The 27,685-nt window shown below is 32.7% G+C and overlaps 1 protein-coding gene across 1 annotated transcript; it reads right to left on the reverse strand.

The window, feature by feature from the left end:
- Window positions 1-1,384: 1,384 nt before the first annotated feature.
- LOC128553897 (hemicentin-1-like) lies at window positions 1,385-27,311 on the reverse strand (the record flags this gene model as incomplete). The annotated part of the gene is made up of 9 exons (XM_053535099.1): window positions 1,385-2,685; window positions 3,722-3,749; window positions 5,641-5,781; window positions 8,257-8,556; window positions 16,123-16,455; window positions 17,428-17,721; window positions 21,993-22,268; window positions 26,042-26,356; window positions 27,006-27,311. Coding segments are annotated over 9 exons (2,162 nt in total), but the record flags the coding sequence as incomplete, so codon positions are not given.
- Window positions 27,312-27,685: the final 374 nt, after the last annotated feature.

Genomic DNA, 27,685 nt, shown 5'->3' on the forward strand with positions numbered 1-27,685 from the left:
CACCATATAAATTAAAGTAACCGTACCTTTATTTAAGTTTTACTAGCTTCGGTTGGTGTCATTTTTATACTAGAATGTTTTTGTTTTGTTATATTTATCAACCATATCCTGCAAATTATCTAAATAAGTATAAGTGTTATTTGCTGTAAAATATTTCCACATTATTCTTTTTAAACTTCTATTAAATCTTTCTATTACTACAGCCATTCCTTCATTAAATGTATGGTACATATTAATCTTATTTATTATTCAAAAATGATTCAAATTTTTTATTATAAAATCTTTCCTTCATCTACCCATAAATTTACTGGTAATCGTCCTTTCTAGAATTATTTTTTCAAATGCTTCAGTAACAGATTCTCCAGTTTTATTCTTTAATGGAATAACCCAAGCATATTTACTAAATATATCAATAACGGTTAACAAGTACTTTACTCCTTTATTATTTTTAAAAAAGCTTGCATGTCAACTAAATCAGCTGACCAAGTATCATCAATATCATTAACTATCACTCTTCGTTTCCTAAATTTTCTTTTAATTGGTTTGTGTAATTCTTCTGCTAATTCATCGCTCCATGTGATTCCGGGGTATACTCTTACCCCCTTTTCCCGTTTTTTGATTTTTGTCCGAGACCAAGTGTGTATTTCGTTTTGATAGCTGGTTTTACAACTAAATGTTTTGCAATCTTTTCTCCAAATGTTTTTGATTTAGTTTTATTTAAATTGGAAAGCATTTGCTTATCACATGTACCCTTTTTTTACACCACTGTCATAGCAAAAGCATGGTCCATACATACTGCATCCAGTTCATTGACAGGGGTCCATTATCTAGGGGATTTCCTGGCCCACAATAATTATATCCTGGAAGTGTTAAACCTTTCTTAGGTAATAAAGGTAACATTGCTTTGTGAATATCTAAATTACCCCCTGTACTTTTAACAAACTTTAATTTCATTTTTCCACAAGATGAACAAGTAGCCTTTATCATTTTTCTCCCGTTTTTTGTTATAACATAATGAGGATTTATATTATCAGTAAATTTTCTTTCTTTCAAACAATATATTTTATTCTGTAAACTCATCTATATCATATGTATTTAAAACTTTTTAGTTGGTTTTAACTGGGTTTAAAACCTGTGGGTTTTTAATTGTCCAGCATTGGTCAGTTCGGACCAAAGACTAAATCTTTTTTTTGGTTAAACCAAAGGTTTTCATTCGGTTTAACTAAAGATTTAAAAGATTTTTAGGGTATTAAGAGTACCAAATTAGTATTTTAATTTTAGGGCAAGGTTAAAGTGCACTTATAGAATAGGGACAAGGGGTCAGGGTGGGGGTTAAAATGCCAAAAACCCCATGTATCTAACTACTATCCACCTTTCCGCTAAATTGAAATTAAACAATTTGAAAAAAGATAAAGACTCTTTAAAAAATGTCTTCTTAGTGTAGCATAATATAATAATGTATTCAATAACTACTATTATATACTAAATGAAAATGTATTTCTATTATAGTCATATAGTAGCATGTTTTCCTTCAGTGAATTACCTTACTGATAAATAAGATATAAGTTTGCGTGGGCAGTGTTGCATTTTCCATTACTGCTCATGAACAGACTCAATCAAACCGAGTCTGCAATTTTCACTCTTTGCCTTGTTTTCGGTGCTTCCGAGGGATCTACTTTTCAGATTTTATTTACTTCACAACTGCGGGTGTTAAGTGCTGTGTGGCGGCCGTAATAAGTCGCCCCGACTTCATCTCAGTGTTGTTATATTTTCTGGTCCTTCGGGATCATTGATTTCAACTCATTTATATTTGAAGATTGAATACTGCTTAAGCCAGTGCTAGGGGGCGTGGGCAGTGTTGCATTTTCCATTACTGCTCATGAACAGACTCAATCAAACCGAGTCTGCAATTTTCACTCTTTGCCTTGTTTTCGGTGCTTCCGAGGGATCTACTTTTCAGATTTTATTAAACATTTTCTTTTTTATGATTTGGGCTATGTGTATCAAAATTCTAACATTTTGTTTGGCACACGCAAAAGCACACGCACGCACACACAGACACACACGACCATGTCCTGTATCTAAAATCCTGAATATCTATGTTCAAGCTTATAAGCTAACACTAAGGGGAGGACAGTCCTTAATACTGTTGAATGTATGTGCAATTATGTATTGAATTATAGACATAAAATATAGTTAAATCGAATTGATAAATTGTCAATAATATAAACTGAGGCTAGGTTTCACTGATAGAAGCAGATGTCATAATGCAATCACCCAAGAAAGTAATTCCTTTAACACATTACAATTGGAAAAGATGTATTTTTTCTTGTGGTGTATGCGGGTTTTTCGTTCTTTGTCTTTAAGACCAATAAAAATAAACAAACAAACTATGGAATACGTTGTACTGTAATTTTCAACAGAAAGAAGTTCTACGATATGATACATGTCTTCTAGTGTAAAAGTATCGCCGCAGGTAATCAGTCATTTATGCTTCTATTTTATGGCTCTCGAGTTTACATTGAAGATATGGCTTCATACGCCGACTCTTGATCTCTCAGCTGTTTATTTAGTTCAGTGTATTGATTTTCAGAGCTTGCGTCGTCCTTCAATGTGTTGTTTTCTGGCTCTTTCTTCTTCTTTCTATTGGCTCTACCTTCAGGCGATACAGTTAGATTTACATACCTAAACAAATAAAAGTACATGTAATTCTCGAACTAACTTTTATAACCAAATCAAAGATACAAATATACTTATATCTTCAAACAAATATATTTGGAAAGATATAGTTTCCGAATGATCTAGTCTGTGTGTGAAATAAAAGATATATAATAAAAGAAACTCCCGGAATGGATGGCGTAATGGAAACAGTACGTACTGCAATAAGTAAACATAACATAAAGTTTCAAACACTACAATATTTTCTTTAAAATGTTTGAGAATGCTTTTGTCGAATATTTATATTACATGTATATATAATATATTATGTTTTGTATGGCCTTCCATCAGTTTTACTTTAATTTTCAAATTAGATGATTCATAATACTGTCTGATTTAGTGAACGCACGTTTCGACATCATTTTTCTATCAGAGTCTAACATTCTTGATAAATAATATTTACTGTATTCACAAATAAATTGAAGTCTATGCAAAAAAAAAGAACAAACAACTAAATACACTTGAAGACATTTTCAGCATTTAAATATTATCATAACTTAAGTAAAGTATGCATAGGTTATTAGATTTGTACGAGTTCTTCAGTGGAAATATTGCATGGCTTCTTTCTTTCCGTGGAATAACATGATAAGTGAAGCATGGTGCAGGACGGTAACCTACTTTTCCCCACACATTTGCTATAGGATATATATATTCTGGTACACCTAGACTGCAAAATGATAGGTAGACGATTTCAGCTATTGTATTTTCGTTTTATTGTTCGCAAATTAATCAGCTAATTATATTTAGATTTGTTATTCAGTCAATCATAATTTTAGCATACTTACATAATAAAATTGGTACTGTTCATACTGGTACATAATAAAACTAAATGTTTAGATAGTTACGTCTTAGCGTCATGAAAGCATTGTAAAACCAAGTAGATGTTGTATTTTGGGATATAAATCATGTGCAATAACCATCATGGAAACATAAATAATACAGTTTTCTAACTATCGAAATGTCTTCTAAAAGCTGCTTATGTAATGAATGGTTAAAATCTTACATTTGTTTATTGGCTTGCTCGGAGATGTCTGAAAAAAAAAGAAAACAGGTTTAAATACTTTGCAAAGTTTAAACAATTTTTCTTTTAGCTTGGAATTTTCTTGAAAATCTAGCATTTGTCAATTCACCTGACTATCGAAACAATGACTTATTAGAGAGCAAGGTAGAAACTTTTTGTTTTCGTTAAAAGTGAATCTTTATAACACACATAATTTGCTTACATTGCCTGCTCCAAAGTCAACAGTAAGACTTTTAAACAGACGCTTGTACAAGAAATTAACGAGATGCAAAGGGCTGAACCGTTAAATTGTACACACTTTAAATAACAAAACAAATATTTGGCTTATATTTACGATGTTTAACGGTTTTTAAACACGGTATTTAGGGAAAGCTCGGATATTGTCTTAAATACATGTCTCAGAAGTATGATGTTTACATCAAACTACCGCGGAGCACATCAGAACCATTGATCACATGCATTGTAACGTTCAATGTTTCTCAGAATGCTTTCATACATGCTTAAAATCCATGACACGTGTCAACCAACAATGTTTTGTTCAGTTACATAACTATTGTATACTATAATTTGAGTGCCTCCTGTCGGTATTTTCGATCTCTTGTTTTATCTGCATATTGCTAAATGATTCCACATATAAACTTAAGGCCACGAAAATACGTTTACCTCCCAACAGTTCGCAACTTCTTCAGGCTCTCTGTAGGAGCCAATCAATGTTCTATATGTAATCGGTAAGCCTTGAAATTTTCCAACGTCACCTTATTTGTCAGATGCGTTTCATCACTCTTACATGAAACGAGCAACTTTCAACAACTGCTTTAAAATTCAAAGTAACCTTTCAACCAAATATATTCCAAATAGCATTGGTTACCAACATCCATTGTCTTACATTCAGCATAACATTTAAATATAACCACATAAAAGAAGTAAAATATTGACACTTATTCACAGCAAAAGCCTCATAAAAATTATTTCAGCAAATAATGGTTGTTTGAAAAAAGTTAAATTAAAGAAAAAGCTATTAAATTTGCGCGGTAACTGACAAGTAGTGTCATGACGTCAGTTTAAGGCAACATTGCTTTGAAGCGTGTGACAATTTATCCATAATTTCTGCATTATTAAACCATAAAGCATCAGATCGGAGACAGGTTCAAGATTTATTTTGAGAAGAACGGATATACAAACATATTTGTTTGTCGTAAACGTCGTCGTAAATCGTCACGTTAGTTTCCGTTTGGACATACGCACATATAAATATTCAGAGAACCTACCTCCTTAAGCAAAAATGTTGAAAAATTATGCGTTTGATAACAAGTTTGAAGACTGATATATTTTATATTGGCGCGCTGCTAATATATATCGGACCTCAATAAAAATCCTAAACATTTTTGTTTACTCATATTGGTTTCCTTTCATTTTTTTTAAGTAAAAAAGATATTTCAAATATATATTTCAATATGTCTATTTCAAAATAAGAAAAAGTGTTTTTAAATTAAATGCAATCGGATGCCAACAATACTGATTCACTCTCAGCATGTACGATTTATTTGGAAAACCCTCGTATATATATATGGTACAATTTTTTTGATGTATCCCGCGTTGCCGAAATATGTTCATTGTTTTACAAAGTTAAGAGCATGCATTCAATCCTGTATACAAAAAAATCCACATATTTCACGCTGGTAGTACTATCAACATTTTCTATGTTGCAGAATGCTAATGAAGTAGCCATATTGCGTATATAAATTATATTGTTCAAAAATAGGCATGTTAGTGTACGTTTAGTTCACAATGTAGATAAAATGCTAAAACAACAGTGAACACAGTCAATAATAACTTTGGTAAGGTCATATATAACTATTCAGCAAAACTATTTATAGTACTTAGGGTTTCTCTTGTCTTACCTTCCTTCTGAATAAATACTTGTTTTCTTCTCAGCAGCACTGTGGTGAAGATTGCATATGTGACGACGACAAGTATAACTAGTCCTAAAACTAGTCCCACAATTAGGACAGAACTGTCTCCTGTGTGACTACACGCTTTTTCTGCAAGAAATCAAATGCATAATGGTAAATGGTAAACCATCCAGCAAAATACATAACATGGAAACAACTAATGTTTATAAAGAGTCTCTTTGAGTTTATACATTGCAATAGCTGGTTCTCAGCTTACTAATGCAATTGCAATTTAGGCGACTTTATTGTTTCATTAAAATCGGTACATTATTGAGAACTAAACTTCTTTTCATTCCTTTAAAATCAAGTAGATTTCGTTTTGTTACGCCTCCTCTGCCTTATCTACATGTAATTTCAATCAATTGGTCTTTGATAATTTTATTCACGTAGCTTTAGTATTAATGTAGTCAGATTTGTTCATCCTGTATTTTGTCATTGATCAGATCATGTCTTATAAATTACATTCTGTATTCTTAGTCCACTGAAATTATGTTGAACTCTGGGAGGATTTTCAGAAAATATATTGGGCGTTTTTAATTACATTGAAATTTCTTTTAATTGAATCTTCGAAACGGGCAATATAACAAAAATATTATAAACAAAGAAATAAGATATGATAAAAAATAACAACATTATAAACTACAAGAGATTTCTTCTATTCAAGGTAATGACTGTTTTGACCTGGACCTTATTGATCATAATGCAGATAGCATTTGAAGTATTAATATCATTCGGAGCTCTATTCTTAAATCGGTTCGTGTCTTATTGTCACGTAGACCTTGCTTAAGGACCTACCCTCGAGATCATGATTAGTTTTTAACAGTTTACTTTGCACTGGCCGAAAATACAATAGCAGGTATATTATCCATACCAGATTTCCGCACGTACTGAATATCATATGGGAATGTTTAATGGCTAATTGCCACTATGCCCTTTACATCTCACCTACTAACTAAAATTCTATTGAAAGGTTATAATTACTGATTTCTGTGATATTTACCATTTGTTTGTCTAGTCATTCTCAAACCGTTTTAATCTTAATATCATTTTGAAGTTCACCGTTGATCTACTGATCACAAAATCAATAGCGATCATCTATCGTCTCAAAAGTGAAGCATTATATAATGATAGGAAAATCTGAAGAACGTATGTTTAAGAGTATTCTTGCAACAGTAACCTTGAACACTGACCTACTGAACAAAGGGTCCAAGGATGCAACACTCTTACATAGTATGGTATGTGTTGGTGGCTAAATGTATTCATTGACACATAATTTAAGTAGTAATCGTGTAATTGAATAATTTATCAGTTTGAATAATGGGTACTAATTTCACATATCTGTTATAACTTTATGGGAAAGATTATTATGTTATAAATCAATTTTACACAAAAGACATGACCTACATCTTACGTAATTTGCAAGCGGAACTGAACATCACATTGCAAATGCAGAGAATATTTGTTAAATATCTAGGTAGCTTTGGTACAATTATAACTACGCTGGAGATAAGGTATACATAACATTATAGCCGTTGCAGTTGAAGCAATATGTGCTTTTTGAAAAACATGTGAAAAACCGCAGTTCTCAAATAAGTCACCAATAGGTGTGTAATTGCAATATAAAGGACATGAAACATCACGTTGTATCTATCTTTGTCTCGAGTGTTTATTAGGCATGCACAAACTGTGACTGATCTCTAGCTATGGTGTTTTCCATTGTTTATATCATGATCTCTGCAATTACACTGTCAACATATTTTAATAGTATTTAGAAAACTAGTTCTACTGATCTGAAAAGACCTAATTATAACAGCCCTGACTGAATTTACGGGGATACTTTTAACGGCCGCCACACGGCACAAACAACGCTGAACAATCTTCATGAGGGGCTGCAGTCTGCATATAGAAAGCTTCACTCAACTGAATATATTTTAATGAAAGTCCAAATTGACCTCGCAAAATTCCACAATGACATCAGTCTGTCTCTTGACCAAAATTACATGTGTATGTTATGGTTCTGATAGTACTGGAACCATCTGCACCTTTAGGCCGTCAGACTCTCTTACATTTAAACACCATTCTAAAGTAAAGCTTTCATCATCAGATGTCGTCGACCTATGGAACCACGAAGAAAATGGAGTAGAGTTATCGACGCTTGCAGTGATGAAGTAAATTTTGGAATCAATTTTTACTCAACGGCTTTAGAATTACACGTCCTTACAGCGATATAAGTGAGACATTGTCCTGTATCAAGGATCCCATTGGGGATGCGCAAGCTCAATGTTTATTACGTATCCGGGTCATCAAGCCGGCTAACGGAGTGCCGATGCTTCTATCTAGTTGCCCGCCTGTGATGAAATAATGTCCAGGGGGTCTTGTTCAATCATCAAAAGCTGGGAAAATGGTTAGGACCTAAATCGTGTCGACATGACTTTAACCCTGATTTACCCACACATCTGATTACATGGCTGATATCAAGTACCTACTTTTGCCGGCATTTGTCAGTGTTTACCTTGTCCAGACATATCGATAATACAAATACCGGAAGGCATAATTATTTCTTACCTGAAGGCGTAGTGTAATTTAGGTTCTCCGTAAAAGAGCTATTTCCCTCTGTGTTAAAGGCATACATTCTCACATAGTATGTTGTTGAATCATGAAGACAACACAAAACATGAGAAACTGGTTCATGACTCTCATCATTTCCGCCATAAACACTGACATTTCTCCAATTACTCTGGTCAGTACTAAGCTGTATGACAAATGTTTGTGCAAATCCTCCATTGTATCCCCGTATCCAGGACAAACGTGCTTTATCATACTGTATCATGTCCACTCTGACGTCATACGGCTTGCTTGGAAGACCTAAACAAAGAAAGAATATTACGATATTAAACCGTTTATTGTGAATGGTGATTTCGCGGAGTGGTTAAGTAATAATAATATCAATAATAGACATGACAGAATCATCAGGAAAACCATGAATAAAGATGTATGGAAAGAGGAAATGTGGCCTGTGCAAGAGACTTGGTCGAAATTTAGAATAAAAATTCCGGGTACAAGTAATGTAAACATTTATGTTGAATACAGTGACAACACGGCGATGTTTACAATGTGTAAGTTTAATGGACAACGACATATAAAAAGCAGAAACAAGCAGGAAACAATATTTACGATTTTTGCTAATATTAAACCTCGCAAACATTCTCGAATTTTTCATGTTCGCGAAATTTTGACTTTGCGAAAATATGTATTTTTGTATGATATGTTCATTATGTTTTTGGTGACTTTTAGACTAATGTGAGTATGATAAAACGCAATGTTCCTATGTTCCGTTGAGGTTTGTTCTATACTTTCCTATAGTACTTACGGAAAAAGAACATATCCATAATATTTTGTGAATACAGCCATTTTCATTTAATATGTTGAGGAAAGTTTGTGTAATAACGATATTTAATTTTGAACATTTTTGCGAGAATTAATTTTTGTGAGATGAAGGACCTCGCAATAATAGCGAATACTAACCCCTCGCAAAAATATATGCTTTTACATTTTATTGGAGTAACATCAAATGACAAAACAGTTATTTTCTGCAATGCATTTTAAATAACAAGTCGTGAAAGTGGTAATTTGCGAAAGGATTAACTGATATTCGGCCACCGCACTTCATATAAATATATTATTTACTAGACTAGTATAATTCAGTTGTTAAAACAAGCGAATTCGATGAATTGGTATCACCCGCCGAAAGCATCTGTGGTGAGTAGTGGCAAAAAAAAACATATCCGGCAAAAGTTAGGGATGTTACTAAGAAGCAAATAATTTCATTTAATTTAGTCAAAAAACAAGTTAACAGAAAATGAATATTTCAAGTGTATATAACAAATGTATATTATGTTGATCAAGACTAGCGAAATTATTTTAAATGGAATTATGTTTACTACAATAAGCTTAGCATTTAGAATTAAATGGAGTTATTTAGAATGTGAGCTTGAAGTGTAACTAGAACGAAATAATTGTCTTCGAGTAGTTAGGCACCAAGTTTTGCTATTTAACATGAACATTTGAACTTAAAAGAATAGATGTCCTTAAGAGAGCACAATCAGGTAAGATATCTTGAACATGGCTGGCGGCGAGGTGGGTGTGGATATTGAAAGTTTGAACATTTTTTGAAAAAAAAAGGAATGGATTTTTTGGGGGGTGGGTGAAGGAGGGGGAGTTGGGGTCACCGGATGAGGGTACAAAACTTCACATGTTGATTACAGATATTGATGGAAAATTAAAAATTAGAAAAGATATTGTGAGGCGGAGGGGAAATGCATGATCTGGTGATGGTGGGCATGACTGGGTGGAGCAGCAAGGTGGGGGAACGGTACAATTTTGCATGTTGTTAAATATTCATGAAAGGTTTGAAAAAATAAAATAAATTAAAGAACGAATGTTTTTTTGTGTTTTCTTTTTTTTTTTGGGGGGGGGGGGGGGGGAAGGGGTGTGACCAAGGCAAGAAGGTGACCAGGTGTGGGTACACAACTTCACATGTTTATAATAAAGATTCATGGTAAAGAATGAAAGTTTAATGAAATTCTACCATTTGGATTTTTTGTTATGTACAAGTTTGTGGATTTTGAAACAATTAAAAAGCAATAACTTTGAAGTAAGTAAAGAGATCCGGACGAAATTGTGTGTGCTCAACCACATTATAATGTTTTAAATTCAATTAAGTTTCATAGTTCTAGATCAAATATGTCAAAAGTTATGAAGCAGAAACTGCCATATTCATAGTGCACTATCTAGTTAATACTAGAAACTTCTAAGGGCCATAACTCTTGTGTTACTTAGGCAATCTGGCTGAAACTTAATGGGACGCATAACCTCATAGTGGTGGACATGTAAAAGAAGTTTTATTTAAATATTTCCAACCATTTCTTAGATATGGCTCCGAACGGACGGACGGACGGACGGAAAGACGCACGGACGGACGGACGGACGACGCCAAAACTATATCGTCCCGACTTTCTTCGGGGGATAATAAATATTAATATTTATAATTAATCCATTAATGTTATAAACTAGAATGTGTCTGTAGGACACAGGGTGTGCCCCCCCCCCCCCCCCCCCCCCCCCCCCCCCACTGGTACTTTTGTCACAAATAAGGGGAAATCATTCAAATGTTTGCAGTCTTAATGGGGTATAGCCTCAAAAAAAATTATGAAATGGATTCATTATTCTATACCCTATACTTTTTGAGTTATGAGCATCACAAACACAAAATCCACTTTTTGGCTATTTCAAGGGCCATAACTCTGTAATAAATGCTAAACTTCTCAAGAAAAATGCCAAGTGTGCAAGGTCACATTATGATAAAGACTCATGCAAGGTTTCATGAATTTACATTAAATACTTTTTGAATGATGCACATAATTAGGTAAAAATGAGCATTTTTTGACTACTTCAGAGGCAATAACTCTGGAAATAGGGGGCGGACCCAGATGAAAAATAAGAGGTGCGCAAGTTCATATCATGATAAAGATTCATGCAATATTTCCTCAATTTATATCAAATACTTCTTGAGCTAGGCGTGTCACAAGGTGAAAATGTGCAATTTTTTACTATTTCAGGGGCCATAACTCTAGAAATAGGGGCGGACCTAGATAAAAAATAGGAGGTGCGCAAGTTCATATCATGATTAAGACTCATGCAAGGGTTCATGAATCTATATCAAATACTTTTTTAGCTAGGCGTGTCACAAGGTGAACATGTGCATTTTTGACTATTTCAGGGGCCATAACTCTAAAAAATGGGGGAACAGCAAAATAGTTGCAAGTTCGCATCCATGGTTATTATTATGGGCTAAATTGGTAGAAATTTGTAATTTTCGTGGTTCTCAATTCTGTGATAATAAATATTATATTTTTTATTTAAAAAAAAAAAAAATGTTTTCTTTCTCTTTTTTTTTCGGGGGGGGGGGGGGGGGCGGGGGGGGGGGGGGGATGTGGGTGGGGGGATTTGCGGTCGAGTAATCCTAATGAATGTTAAAAACCAGCCCATGATATTTAAAACGCGCGGACGCCGATAATCGTTCTGAAGTGATCTATCTGCTCATAGCATTTACATTTTTACAGGGTAAAATAAATTAAAGCGAAAACAAAAGCGGTTCAGAAATGTCAAATGTTTTGACATTTAAAATTTCAAAACATTAAACTCGTTATTCTCAGAAAGCCAAAAATAGACTAACAGTATAAGGCGACGATGTGAAGAAGGTAAGAAAATGCAAATAATTGCTGCTAGATGTCTGAATAATATTTATTGCAATTTGTATCAAATTTGTTATAAATTGTTTGTGTTTTGCATCTAATGCGAATGTGAAAGATACATTTTTGTCAAAGGAGCAATATCATTAGGTTCTTTACATAAAAATGTATTACGCACCTTTATTTTCTCTTTATAAACGGTTTCTGAACCCAATTTGACCGAAGGACTTCCGAGACTTTCTATACGAATTTGCCTACTCCAAGAGTGAAAAATAAACCACTAAGAAATAAGTATTTAATTACATATACCATCAAAATACATATTTGAGATTATTTCTTAAAGTCAAATTTCCAATATTTGTTTCATAAAACGGGGATTTTTACTCTAAATAGAATTACGTACCCTGTTGTATGCATATAAAAGCTATTTTGCTTTATATAACATTGTTCCCCCGTGCAAAAAAAAACAAATTTAGCCAGCATATGTAGATATTAATTATACAAATTTTCTGTGATTATTATGTTGATGCAAGGGGTTGAGCAGTACTTTTAAACAAAAAATATAACTTCAAGGTGTTCCCAAATGTAAAGTAACCAATACTTTTTATATTCATTTTTAATAATTTGATAGTCACATATTTTTACATCTTTTTGTAACTCAAATACTATACAAATGTTTGAAAGGGTACACATAGGCGTGTTATACATGTATAGTAGTGGGAGAAGAAAATATTGTCAATCCATATTTATTCGTTGGGTTAAATTTTCATTGGCTTATCCTGGTTGTTTGTTACAGTAGATTGAAAAATGTGTGCTGTTAACACTAGCAACACACTAGGCAATCTCATGCATGCCCTCCTCGCGACGCGCACGCCGCTAGCGATGAGGATGTAATTTGTTTTCCATTCTGTTTTTATTATTTTTTGTATTTTTTATATATTTTTCATTTCTTTATTTCTTCATCTTCTTCTGTGCTTTTATATTTATTTCTTTTAGACACATACTAAATGTCACACGCATTCATTACTTCATGTTCTTCCTTCTGTGAAAACTGAATTAAAGTTGTTCTTTGTTACGGACTAGGCCTAAACACCACAAAAAAGAGGCAATATATGCACAACAGTTAATCTGATCCTGACTCTAGTCTATCCAATAGAAACAACGCTTGGCATTTGATATGCCTGTGATGCATAGGTCAAGAACAGTAGCTTCTTGGCAGGTCATATCAGTGACGGTTTCACATTCAGTGTGATGCCACGAAAGTGATGTGTCAAGTCGCTTTCCATGCAGATGGCATATACATATACGGCTAGACGCGAAAACGAACTAAAAGGTCCAGCCGAGTTTCAGGTGGATTTTTTATGCAGCGACCTGCTTCTACTTTAGCTCTACAAATGACACATTTCGAATGTGTTTTGCCCACAACTTCAGCCCTGATTAGACAACATTATCTATAGATGGTACATGTACTTAAATAACTACCTGAACCACTGTAATAAAACTGACCGGTCACTTATACATGTATACCTATTCACAAATGTAATGAATCAATAACTTTACATTACGAACAGTGTATGGATAAATCAAGTACAGGTTGTTTGCAAAAGTATCGTTCTCTTTTTTATTTATTTATAGGATTTTAATCTTAAAAAGTTATTTTTTCCTTAAATAAACAGTTTTTTCACTTCTTTCGACTGGAATTCATATATTTAAAACTTCCGTAAAGTGATGACATTATATTTTTACGGAAATTAAACATTTTATTTTTTCAAGAAAATATACCCTGGCCCAGATGAATTAAGAAAAACATCTTGATAGGAACATATACAAATCAGTTTCTGCTGTAATAAGTTAAGCAACACATTGGTTTATCATTGACTCGAAACGAGTTGGGTATTGTTTAAATACTTAATGAGACTTTTGCATTCAAAATGTAGGCCAGAAGCATATGATAGTGTCCGAAGTCCTTTGCAATCTCAACTACCAAAAAAAACAAATAGTTTGGAAATTCAAAAACATTACTTTCGTCATAAATATGAAATAAATCAATTGTTTCAGTGTATGAAGAGTAACTTAAAGAACTATTCGCAGATAATCGTATTGGTAATTAATTTTTCTTTGACCGAAAATCGAAGTATTGTGAAACATCAAACTAGGATTACTAATGATTCAAAATTTTTATTAGCCCATCGATTTCGAGCAAACGAGATTTAACTGTTATAATTTATACCACCACTTTAACAAGATTCCAGACCAGTTATGAGAATATGCTTAGCAATACAACAAATAGTGCATAGTACACAACACGCCATCTATCCCAAATAAAGGTAGATTCAATGCTGCTCTATATATAGTATTTTTAAATGATTAAGGGTCACAGAAGCTACATAATCTCTCTGTGCCATTTAACTGGATAACGAGGGTACAAAGAACTGATATATATTTTATAACTTTACTTTAACCACATACTATATTTGGAAACAACACAACATATTTCTCAACTTTTTCTGGTTTCTGTGGCGCTCTTTAATTAATATGTAGACAACTATATCATATACATTTTTCTGATCGTTTTTATTTACAGTCTTGCCTGTACATGTTTTGAACAAAATGATTACATTAAGGCCACACCAAATTGATAAGTTGTTCATCGGATTTTTTTCTGAAAAATTTGAGGCGACGAGCGAAAAAATAATTTAAATATTTTTTTTGGTTTTTGAGAAAAGCGGGAGCGAGCGAAGAGCGAAGAAATATATTTGTCTTCATTTGGCTCTCGACTGACTAATAAAACCCTTAAAATAGAATGTATAGCCCTTTTAAATTAAAAAGTAAGTCCCCAGGGATTGAGAAAATCTAACCCGCAGAAGCACAACAAAGCGAACTTGTGAAAAAAGGTAATAACATTGTCATACAGTACACTGTAATAAAATATCGAATCGAATATTTACTGTTATGAAAATGTAGCATTCTTAGCTGACTTTACAAAGCTTTTGATACATCAAATACCTATGTGAGTGTTGCTAGATCTATTAAAGCTTCTGATTTGAAACTCAGAACAGTTATTGACTGTCAAAGTCTACACCAGGAGAAACAATACTCTTAAGTCTGAATCTAGACAGAGTTATGCCCCTTTTTAACATAGAATATTTTTAATTAAGTTTTATATAATGACCAATAGCTCTGTACTTTAATAGCTTCTGACTATTATGCCCCTCTTACTGGCAAAGCTCTGATTTAGAAAAGTCGAGCATGATGTCTTATTTGTAACTTTAAACTTTCATAACATATTAAATTTGTTGAAACAAAGTCTCAATTAAAGTTTGAAATGGAGATTAACGTGCATTAACATTAGTCTACTAAATGATTGGAAAATTTGAAAATCAAAACTGTCCTGAAAACAACTCGTAATGTAAATTCCTTACCCCACCAACTTTCGTATGCAAATGCTGATCATTTAGACAGGAAAACACAGAAAACAGATAAGTGACATGCATCAATAAGTATTTACCCTTACCAAAATAATATAGTTTGATGTTATCAAACAAATTAGTATGTTTTTTTTCATCCAGTTTTCAATGAAATAACTCGATTTTTGTAGTATGTAATTTGGTAAACATTGGAAGAAAATGGCGTAACTGCATAAAGGGGAAATAACTTTAATGCAACTTAATATAAGTATTATGATTTATTATAGACGATGTGTTCGTAGTATGTATTTATTTTGATTAAAATCCATTTGAGAACAATCTAGGACTGGAATTATAAGCATTTATACACTTTTACGTCCGTAAAAAGTAGCGCACCAAAAAATTTTAGATTGATTTTTTTCAATGGGGCGAGCGCAAGCCAAAAACAAAAAAAAAAAATTTTTGTGTTTCTGAAAATATACGAGCGGCAAATCCGATGAACAACTTTTTAATTTGGTGAGGCCTAATAGAGTTTAAATGATTTTACTTTGTCGTACTTTTTTATCAAAATCAACGATAGTTAATTGAATTTATTAATACCATATTGTTTGCGAGTTAGTTTGTTTTCGACATTCTTAACATAGGGGTGTGTTCACATCACAACGTTCTGAGTCAAATATTGTAAGTAAAGCTGTTAATTCTTATATAAAGTAAATCTAAGCATATGGTAATCTTCAGAAGCTAAGAAAAGATCGTTATGAATTCAGATTTACCTTTTAAAATTATTTCAAATGGTCGTGTAACAGAGTCTATCTCATTTGCAACGACAACTTCATAAAGTCCTAGGTCGTCCATTGAATGTATCTGAATTAAGATTCTAGCTATAGTTCCACCAGTTTTGATGATATTCTTGAATACTGGCAAGTTTATTTCTGCTCGAGCCTCTGTTACAGTGTAGCTAACTCCTTCTTTATTGACACCATTTTTATTTCTATAGATCTTCACATTAGATCCTGCTATATTTGAGTAATAATGAACGTCTAGAGTAGCATTTCCGTTTAATTTGGCTGGGACTCTTTTACTAACGTTAGTTAATATAGGGAACGCTGCAAAAAATAAACAAGACATTTCAGTAGAGAAAAACTATGGTTGCATATTTCTACCAACCACACATCCACTTATCTATGTAGACAGTTTTCTCAAAAAATGTCACATATCCAGTTATTATCCAGCAAGTGGCAAAATTGCGTTTTATCCAGAAAATTATGTTAACAGTACAAAACTATTAGTGCCCACTGCTGCCTTCCACATTTTAACATTATTTACAATGCAAATGGACATTGTAAAACAAGTTTTCCTGATACCCAGTTAATATTCGTACCAAAATTGCCGATTAACGGTTAGACTTTTCGTAACAATTGTTCTCAAAATAAACAAAAGTGTCATACATATTTAGTTTCTTGACATATCTAAAAAGTGGTTGGGAATATTTAAAAAATGTTAAATGTTGACAATCTTAACATTTAAGCATCTTTCATGCCATTGATGTGTTTGTGTTTTAATTTAAAAGTTTCTTAACTATTTTCTAAAACTATGAATAGTTTATTTTCTTTCATCCTAAACCTGAGGACTTAAAATTCCTCACATTATTTTCTTTTTTACGAAGAGAAAAAATAAACCATCAAACTGTTTTGAAATATTTTCTGCTCTTTACCGTCAGCTTAAAATATTTTAAGAATATCTGTGTTAACCTTAAAACTGCTTTGTTTCACTTCAGTTACTCATTTTTATTGGCTTTTCCATCAGTTTTAAAAGGCACTCTGTCCGACACTTTCATGATACTTCCTTTTATATATAGCGAACTTCAGGGTTTAACACTTGCCAGATTATAACGATGACATTAATGACAATGACAATAAGTGACATTTTCACGAACTATTTCGGGATAAATAAACTGATATGTTATTGGCAAAAATATGCCCAGTCATTAACATTTATGTTATCATTAGATTAATACTAAATTAGTTTAAACATTTATTCACTTACATAAATAGCTACATGTAACATTTTAAACTTACATTTGACTAGTAATTGTACCGATCCTTCCATGAATTCCTTGTCTGTACCAAATACTTTAATTCCGTTACTCGCAGAACACGTATAAACACCCGAGTATTCATATGTGACGTGTGTCAAAACAAGTTTCTCACTTCCGGGTTTTTCTGAGACCGGAAAATTATACCCAGGCCAACTCTGTGTCCATTCACCATATATATAGCTACTGTTTGGTACCCCTCTAGCATTGCACATTATCAAGATAGTTTCAGCTTTAACTGTGACATTTGTTGTTGTTGCTGTGACATCTGGTGGATCTAGAAAATATATGTAAATGGGTCATGAACTCCTTATTACTCTAAATCACAGAAACTCGTAAGATAACATTAAGGTTGTTTTTATCAAAAACACACAACAAATAATAAGATATTATTATCTAAAAATACTTTAAACTTAAAGGCATTAAATATTTTGAAGACAATTCTACAACAGAACTATTTTGCATGTTGATTGTTTCAATTTTTCAAACCTTAAAATGACTATAACGGTTGAAACTCAAGATGACCGCCAAGATGGCTGCTAAATTTTTAAGAATTTATTGAAATAGCCATCATAGTGAAACGTTTGTGGAATAAGTGCAAAATGGATTTTTATTTTATGAAATTTATTATCACTTGTTAAAATTTATTTGTATTTAAAATACATATTGTAAAAGACTGCATTCATTAAATGCATTTCAGGATGACCGACACAATAATCAAATAGTCCATTGTTTTGTTAATATCTTCTTCTGTTCCACAGTTACTGATTTAATTTCAAAAAAGTGTAATGGTGTGTCATTATATGAATTTAAAAAACTCTGTTGAGTCCACAAATTCAAGATGGCTGCCAAGAGTTTCCATCAAATATTACATTTCTTAAAAGTCAGTGTGTTCCGTTAAGTTATTTTTGTTTAGGGATTAGCGCTTTTTTCAATAATATTTCTGTTATTTAACGTCGGGCATTTAATCTTACCAGCGATTTCTGTATTTGTGCTAAGTTTTCCGCAAATAAATGCAACTTTATTCACATGAATCAGAGGTAAAGACGAATGATATCAGACACAATTTATTTTATCAAATATTCATGGAGAACATATGACTCACGCGGAAATCTTACTACTCAATACCCCGCTATCCGTATATCTCCTTCTCCTTACTGAGCTACGAAAGCGGGCTGTGTTCCGGTCATAATTTATTTGTATATTTCGTTCTTAATATGACGTGGTATAAATTTATGAATATGACGTGATATACATTTATGAAATTACATGTACATCACGAGTAGCACAATATATTTTTACCAACAGCATTTTTTCATCAAGCCACGGACACTGACATAAAATACTTTAAGAAAAATATTACGGTGGCACAGAGGTGACAGATGGATTTTTATGTCAAGTTCATTTATCTCTGTCTCTTTAAGGTAGTTATGCACGTTTGGATCGAAATTTTTTCTACAATGAAGAATTTGATTAAACTCCGATTTTTCAAAACTTCAGACTATACCTAGAAAATTCAGCAAATAAAAAGGATAGGGTAGTGTGCTTGATTTTTTGCTAGACTGATTTGAAAATTGCGGACCTCGCGCAAGTTTTCATAATAGAAGTCTATGGGAAAATAGCACTTTTCATAACATTTTCGCGAATAGAAAATTTTCCACAATGTAGATTTTAAGGAAACTTCTCACAGTCGTAAATAAACATATGGCCTATAATATAGTGAAATAAAATGTATAGGTCCGTGTGCTTATTTCTGAGATATTTGGCCATGATTAAAGTGAACCGCCTATTTAAAGCTGATTTTAAGACATTATTTTGAATTATTTAACTTTAGAAAGATAGAGACTGTTACAACTTCATAAATTTATTCAATGGTTGCCTTTATTTCATACACTGATTTTCATTTCCGTACGCCGAATCCAGGCTTTATTCTATGTTTTCCGGATAAATGACGTTACGCCATCACTTCCGGTTTATCAAACGTGCAGAACTACCTTAAGTACGATTTTTTATCAGGGTTTAAAAGTACATGGCCCTCAAGAGGTATCTTATATTGAAAAAAGAAGAAACAAATTATGGATATTTTACACTTCAAAGTGTATTTCGGTTTGACTATTATCCGCAGAAGTCTGTGTAGTTTATAATTCTATAAGTATGCGCACTAGTTTTCGTGGTTCCATGGTAACGCATTTTCTCTCATTTTCAAACAATTATGTATGATAACGCGTTTTTGGACGGCTTCAGTGCCATTCTGTTAATAATCATCATAAAATATTAGGATAATATTATTAGCAGAACACTTTACATGGTACCTTGTTTATCTTAACCTTTGAAGTAACCATGGTAACAGAGGTGTTAAAACATATTATACCTTGCTTTTGTCGTAATTTCTTTATAAAAGATTTAATAAAATTACCTTTCTCGTTTTATGTACATGTAGCTTCAAAATATTTCATTTCTGAAGTAAGTAAAATGTTCGTGTTATATGCATTTATCTATATATAGTAAACAAATTTCAAAGCTTAAAATAATTAAGGCAGTACTCCTCATCTGCCATTTTTTATGGAATAATCTTTGTTCTAGATTTTTATTATTCTCATGGCTAGTGTTGAAATACAGATAAAAAGCTGCAGTTGTGTTCCTTAGATAGACCAATGTCAACGCCTTTGAATTTTGCATTTAGAGATATAGGTTATGGGACTCGTTTCCATGATAACATTAATTTAATTCAAGAAATCACTATTATCTTCTAAAATGTGAATAAAATTAGAGAATAATTTAATTTTATCGGTACCAAATTATCTTATTATATTAAAATGGGCATAAAAATCAAACGTTCCAATTTCTATTTAAAATTAGCCGTAATAAGTAACTTTTCACCTAGCTTTTCCCCAATAACATTAGTTACCATCATACATTTTATTACATGACTCATAATAGTTTAATATAATTACATTAAAGCCGCAAAATATTGATCAGTATTCAGAGCAAAAAAAATCATAAAAATATTTTGGCAAATAATGGTTGTTTATAAATAGTTCAAACAAATAAAAATGCACAGATTTGCGTACTTTCAAGATAAAAGCTATTAACTTTGTACGGTAACTGACATGTAACGTCATGACGTTGATGGCGTCATTTTAAGGCAGCAATGTTATTTAGCGTTTCTGCGGTAATTTATTCACTATTTCAACATTATTAAGCCATTAAGCATCAGATCAGACACAGGTTAATGATTTATTTTCAAAAAACAATACACAAACACACTGATTTGTCGTAAACATTACCGTAAGTCCTCACGTTAGCATGCGCACATATAAATATAAAGGTAACGTTCCTCCTAACTATTTTCAGCTAAATCAAGCGATGGAAATCGATCCAAAAGTACATTATTTAGTTTTATAGAGATAGCCGAGCTCACCACGACCGTCAACTACGTTATACGTAAACAGTTACACGACTTTTAAGTTCCAAGATTCGTGTAATAAAAAAGTAACTCCAATATTACGTGTATACATCGATACCCCATGTCCGCACAAACCTATCTTCTCCGATAAACATTATTAGCGACAGTATGTACAGTATCTTTGTAATACTCTACTGAAATGTAACGAAATTATTTTTGTGAAACAATATATAACTTTCAACCAAGTAAAAGCATGCATGTTTTCATTTCTGTCCAGTTTCGCTGTTTTTATTGGTTGAAGAATGGTAAATTAAGGACTTTTATTGGTTTGTTACAGTTATTCAAAAGTTGGCTTAGACAGCTACGCCGCAATATGGCAGTATATCCTCATTGCACATGTGTTAAACCCTATTTAGTTATGTAATCGAACATGTTAACAATATCAATATATACTACACCGGACCCCTTGAAATAACCAACACGTTCAAAGGCACTTTACATACCACGGCACACACTAAGGACACCAAATTCATCCTCTACCAGTCAGGCAAAGAGCGGGAGCAGAGATAGAGACTCTTTTAGATAAAGGCATGTCCACCTAAATAAGCCTAGCTCTTTGTGAATAGAACCGATACACGCAAAGAAATCTTTTCTGGGAAATACCAAAACGCACAGAAATGTTCAGGGCCTGGACCTCGAAACCTCTAGATTTACAAGTAAACGTGTTACAACTAGACATCCGGGCCACCTATAATCAATATAAAACATGACATAGCTACATATTTAACATTCTTGTTTCTTTCTTTTATAAACGTAATTTTCAGAAATAACGGTAGCCATGTGGCAGCTTTTATAAATTTTGGCCGACTTTTTGATTTTATTAAAAACATTAAGGTAACATATCAAACAACCACCATTTAAAGCGCTTTGCTCGTAGAATTATTTCTGAACGATTATCTTACTGAGACTTTATAACATCAATTCAAATATGGAGCGCACTGTAGATGATATAGTAATAACTTGTTTAACACATTCTTATCAAATTTAGTTTTAATTGTAAGTCATCCTCCAAAACACAATAAACTACATCATCTAGGGTACATTCCAAATAAAAACATACTAGTGTTAATACATGTACTTACAATATACTGTAAGAAGAACATTTTCATTATCAGCCGATTCAATACCATTGTTGGCATTACATCTGTATGTTGCAGCATCTGTTCTCCTCACGTTATTTATTGTGTATGTCAATTTGTTAATGGCAAGAGTCCCTGTACCCTGACTGAGAATACTACTCTGACCTTCTCGGTACCATTTGAATGTAGAAACTGGTTTACTGGAAGCAACACATGTAAGTATACTGTTGTTTCCTTCAACAGCAATAACCTCTGGCATGGGCTCGATCAACGGACGATCTGAAATATTTTCAAAACATATAATATTTAGAAATAAAGGTAAAGTGTGTCTACAGAAAATGTTAGTTAAAATGTATATTGAAATACGTTTAATCATCCCACTGCCTTTATAAACGCCTCATCTCATTATGATAATTATTCTATTTGTGCAACTTGTATTCAAATACTTTAGCATTCACTTATCAAATATTATCCAATATGATAGGGACGTACTCTAAGCCTTCTTTACACAGGGAAACAATAGAGTGATATTGTTGAGTGAATGCCGTTTGACAATCATAATGTTCATGTTATACCAGTGCAATAGAAAAGTAAACTATCTGTGTTACCTGCTATACATGATAACAGGCATCTAACAGTCATGAATACTTTGTCGCATATATATGGGAAGGAGAGATTGTTCTTTCTCAACAAATTTGACCTTGAGAAATTCTGTGGGTTTTAACATTTAAAACAAAATCGTCTGTTTTTGATGCTGGTTTACTAGAAGCAGCACACGTAAGAACAGTAGCGTTTTTTTCCATAGCAGCGATATCTGACATGGGTTTGATCAATGGACGATCCGAGTTTTAAAACATGAATGAGTCTCTGCAAACAGTCTGAACTAAAGTACAATGAACAATGTGGAATTAGTAGTATTATGCAGGTGGAAGACTCGCTTTCTGACATAAAAAGCAAAGTTTAAATACAATCAATATGAAGCGTGATAAACATGCACAGACTAATTCATTGATCATTAACAATTTGTCAGGAATAAATATGTGTAATTTCAACATCCTGTCCTGTCAAAAGTGATGACTTTAGATGGAAAGGAAGTTCAGTATTTATACAGAAACTGTTTTCTGTGTAAATAACATATATTTGAAGATTGGCATCATAGCATACAACCAACCAAATTGTAACTATTTGTATAATAATAAGTTTGAGAAACTTAAGGTATTAGGCCCCTAATAGTAATGTTTAAAAAAGGGCATTTGCTTGGTATATTCTTACAGTTGACCATGGTTCGCACTTTGTTAATATTTTTAAAAACTTTTACCGTGCCGTTTTTTTTATAAATTTTGTGTAATTTATGGTATTTCCTCAAGCTCAAGTAGAGACAAATTTCAAAGTGTTGGCCTTTATCCAAACCGTTTGCAGAGAACTCATTATACCATTATTTTTTATGAAAGACTCATCAAACTATTGGTAAACAATTATAAAACTAAAAATGTCAGTATCATTTTTTCTAGGGTGCCTCAAGTAAACGGATTTAATGAGACACAATTCTATCTCCAACATTGAAAAATTAAGGTCGAATCCTGCGGGTCTGTTTTGAATTTTGCTTACTTCATTCAAAAATAACTTTGGGGCAGAAGTAAAACCTACCTACATTTCTTCCACAATATGTAATCTAAAGAATGAAGACAAAATAGAGTACTTTTACCGCACGTAACTCAGTATTTTTAAAGATGTCTAACCCTACTCCTTCTGTTTCAGAGGTAAATTTACTTTGAACAGCAAAAAATCACTTATCAAATGAATATTTTCCGCTTTTGCACAATAAATCAATAACAAGTCTTAAAAGAAGTAAAAACTTACAAGAAAAAAAGAAAAATAAGGAAAAAATATGTTGGTCCCAGTGGGGCTTGAGCCTACGCCCCCCTGAAAATTGCAGTCAAAGTAGGTTTATGGTAGGAATTGAATACTCTTCAAAAAGGAGATACTCTATTATGGGCCTAATACCTTAAGTCTCATACCATATGAATAAACGAAAAATTTGCAAGCAAAACATTAACTATGAATTATTCATTTTGGTACCGTTGAAATTATGTATGGGAAGAGAGTTTCGAAAAAGGCTTACAGTTTCCTACTCAATCATCCATGTTGATATTTGTAAAATTGTAACGATTGCAATAACGCCTTTAAATATTGTTTAAAGCAAACTAGTTTATAGAAGATTAAATTTGATAGAGTCTGTCCACGTGAAATAATAAAATATATCATTATGCTAAAGCTTCAAAGGACTATAACTGCCAATATTACTTTATCCATATACAAACGTAATTTAGAATGTAAGACGTAACAACAGACAAGGCAAATGAAAAATAAAGTAGGAAAATACATCGACCATTATTATCGATTACGATACAATATCGTAATAGAAGCACATTATTTGTGCTAGTTAAAAAATTAGTCCCCGCTCTGGAGATATCGGGTTAGAAGTTCCGGATGTGCACATCAGTGGTAATGTATGATGATAACGTTTGATGAAAACAAAGAAATAAAGATATGTTTTTGAGAAGGACTACAATTCTGAAATACATAATTTACTACAGCTAACTCGTCTAGCGCTTGGTATGTAAACTACTGGCCAAACCATTAAAAGTAAATTTAGAGTTTCGACACTGGACCTAAATTCACAAAAAAATGATCAATCAAATGACCCAATCATTCTCCAGTTAATGATAGGAACTGTAGCATTTAGCTATTCTTTGACGATTTCAAAGTTTAGATAAAGGATGGCTTTGGCATTCAAACTGACAATGCAATCAATTTACTTTTTGATTTTGAACTTAAATATACATTCTTAACTAGCAGCTACAACAAAATGTTAGATACTGAACGCATTATAAAGTATCGTATTTTCAACTTGTCCGTCCAAGTTTACCATTAATGGTGGCTACAAAGCTGAAATCTCCCTAATTTGCGTTTTTCATGAATATTTGAATGTTTCTTCTATGTATATTGTTTGTGATCAGGAAGTATACTTGATAGTATAAAATCATGAACCAGTCCAACTTTCAGAGGCAAACGTACATTGACGAACCACAAAAGAAAACATTGAGAAAAATCCAAGTTTAAGGTGTTGGTCTATGAAATTTCTTTTAATTTTAAACCTTTGAAGAAGAGCGGGTTCACACCTCAGAGATGGCGACTTTGTTTTTATTATTGTAATTAGAAAAGAGAACCATTTGATCATAGTCAAAGTAAACGCAACTAAATTTTTGCGTAAACCAAAACTTTAGACCATTTCTTCATGAACGATTGAAAAATTGAAACTTTCTGTTAAAAAGTTTGTTCCAGGATCACTTGTTTGAAAACTATACACAGTGACTTGGAAAGATATTTGTTAATGTAGATGCCCTCAAGATTCCTACAATCAATGGGATATTTTCAGTTTCAGTGGGCATTTTCATGATCTGTGATTAAAAGTTTCAAACAAAAGTTTGCTGTATCTTGTATGGAGGATGGATGAAAGTGGCACTGAAATAAATAATACTAAGTCACATTTAACTCCCACAAGTAAATTGTGGAAAATGAAAATGTAAAATACATTTTTGAGAATCGAAAGATTGATGGCCGCCAATATGCAACCTGTAATTATAATAAGTGAAGCTGATAAGGTACTTAAAAACTTTTTCATAGTAATCATATGTTCAGGAGTAACAATAATTATATATCGATGTCATTTAATTGCTTAATCTATCCATATATCATTTTTTTGTAGTCGGCTCGCACATGTTATCGAATCGAATTTGTGTTCACCTCAACTCTTGTTAATACTATAAGAGCTGCAGCTTTGAAACTTTGTACAATTGTGTATTATCATAAGATGACATAGATTAAGAACCATAGCCATATCGTGCACTTTGTAAGAATTATGATCGGCTTTGTACTTACAAAATGGTAAAATGGTTTGAGGTTTGAAAATACAGGTTTTAGTGAATTCTTGTTTAAATTCCCACGGTCCCTTAAACGTGGCACTCATAAATGTAGTCACAACAACTTACATTTCAAATTGAGTGTAATTGCATCCACAACATCAGACTGTGACACTTTATTTGACACTATGCACAAAATGCTATCACCGTCCATATACCGTGTTGGGTGCAATATCAGTTGCTGTGATCTCACCAATCCATCATTGTCTCCAGCAAATTCCGTGTATAGCCGATTACTAGATAATGTTACAGAACCATTTTTCCATATGATATCAGAGGCAGGGTTGGAGGATCCTGTGGTACACGTCAATGTTAATGATGTTTGGCCTGTAGCAATCATTTCTTTGTTGCCAGTAATACGTGTAGTAGAGGGTCCAGCTGAAACTGTAAAAGCTAGAAAATGTTTTATTGATATATATTTATTTACTTTTGAAGTTTACACTTTCTCTATTAAAGTTTTATTCTCCAATTAATATCAAGAAACATGATTTATTCTGTGAATATATTCCGATATTAAAAGCAGTCAAATCTACAAAACACTTTTTAATGAACTGAATACTCATACGAACGAAAGTTAGTCAAGTGGTTTTATCTGGTCAAAATATCAATATAATTAACTACTTATGCATATATCCATGTCATTTAAATCTTCGCTGTATTCAGAAAAAAAGCAAAAAGACCTGTGAAATCAAGAAGGCATCTTTTCTTACCTATGAACTATAAAAAGCAAATTTGATCATAAAATTAGTATATTCCCGTCATTCGACATATAATGTACATCAGTGCTTCATGATTCTATAACTTATCATCTGAAGATATGTACCTGTAGATTTATTTATATTATTCTTTTTAATTGAGATATTTAGATGATCATTTTCTTCTGTCTATATAGTCGGCAAAAACAATGCTTATTTCAAACCAATCCTTCAAACCTTCAAAAACTTCTATTGATAACTTGCATTTGTATAATTAGAGAAACAGTTTTGATCAGCAATTCTGTTCTTCCAAAGTCCACAATAAAAGGTTAACTTACAGTGAACATTAAGGTTAACAGATGCAGTTTTCTCTGACGGACTGATCAAGGTTGGATGTGTAACTATACATTGTACAGTACGTCCATTATCTGCAGCAGTCACCTGTTTCCGGAATAAAGACACAACTGTATATGTTTTTGTAGCAGCATCAAGTGTGAAACTCTCTTCACCTGTTGTTGTTGACCCTTGGTAAGACCATGAAATATTTGCAGCAGGTCTACAACCAGTTGTTGTACACCTGACCTCTACAGTGCCTCCAGCTGATACAAGTGATGTCTGAATGACTGTTGGTTTGCTTGGCTTTACTGAAAGAAAAAAGTACGGACATTGTTACTGTATTATTAAGTTATGTTTGCTTGAAAGTTTGGTAATAAGGCTTTATCAAAATAAAAAGGCAGGTATATATACATAGGACACTGATGCTCCAACTTTTGTCACTCTACGGTTATATATCAAGTAACACACAATAATAAAAGTGTTATTTTCACTTAAATTGTACCAGTAACCTAAATGCATGAAAGAAAAAATACCAGTTTCAGTTTCATACAATCAATTTTCAAGGTTTTATGGCTTTTTCAGTAACGTATGCTAGCGCACCAAATTTCCTTCAAAAGAGCTATCGCGACATAATTTATGACCACTTATCCTTGCAGGTGCTTATTTTTGCCATATATTATCA

The sequence above is a fragment of the Mercenaria mercenaria genome, unplaced genomic scaffold, assembly GCF_021730395.1.
Source record: "Mercenaria mercenaria strain notata unplaced genomic scaffold, MADL_Memer_1 contig_4459, whole genome shotgun sequence".
In the NCBI taxonomy this organism is placed as follows: Eukaryota; Metazoa; Mollusca; class Bivalvia; order Venerida; family Veneridae; genus Mercenaria; species Mercenaria mercenaria.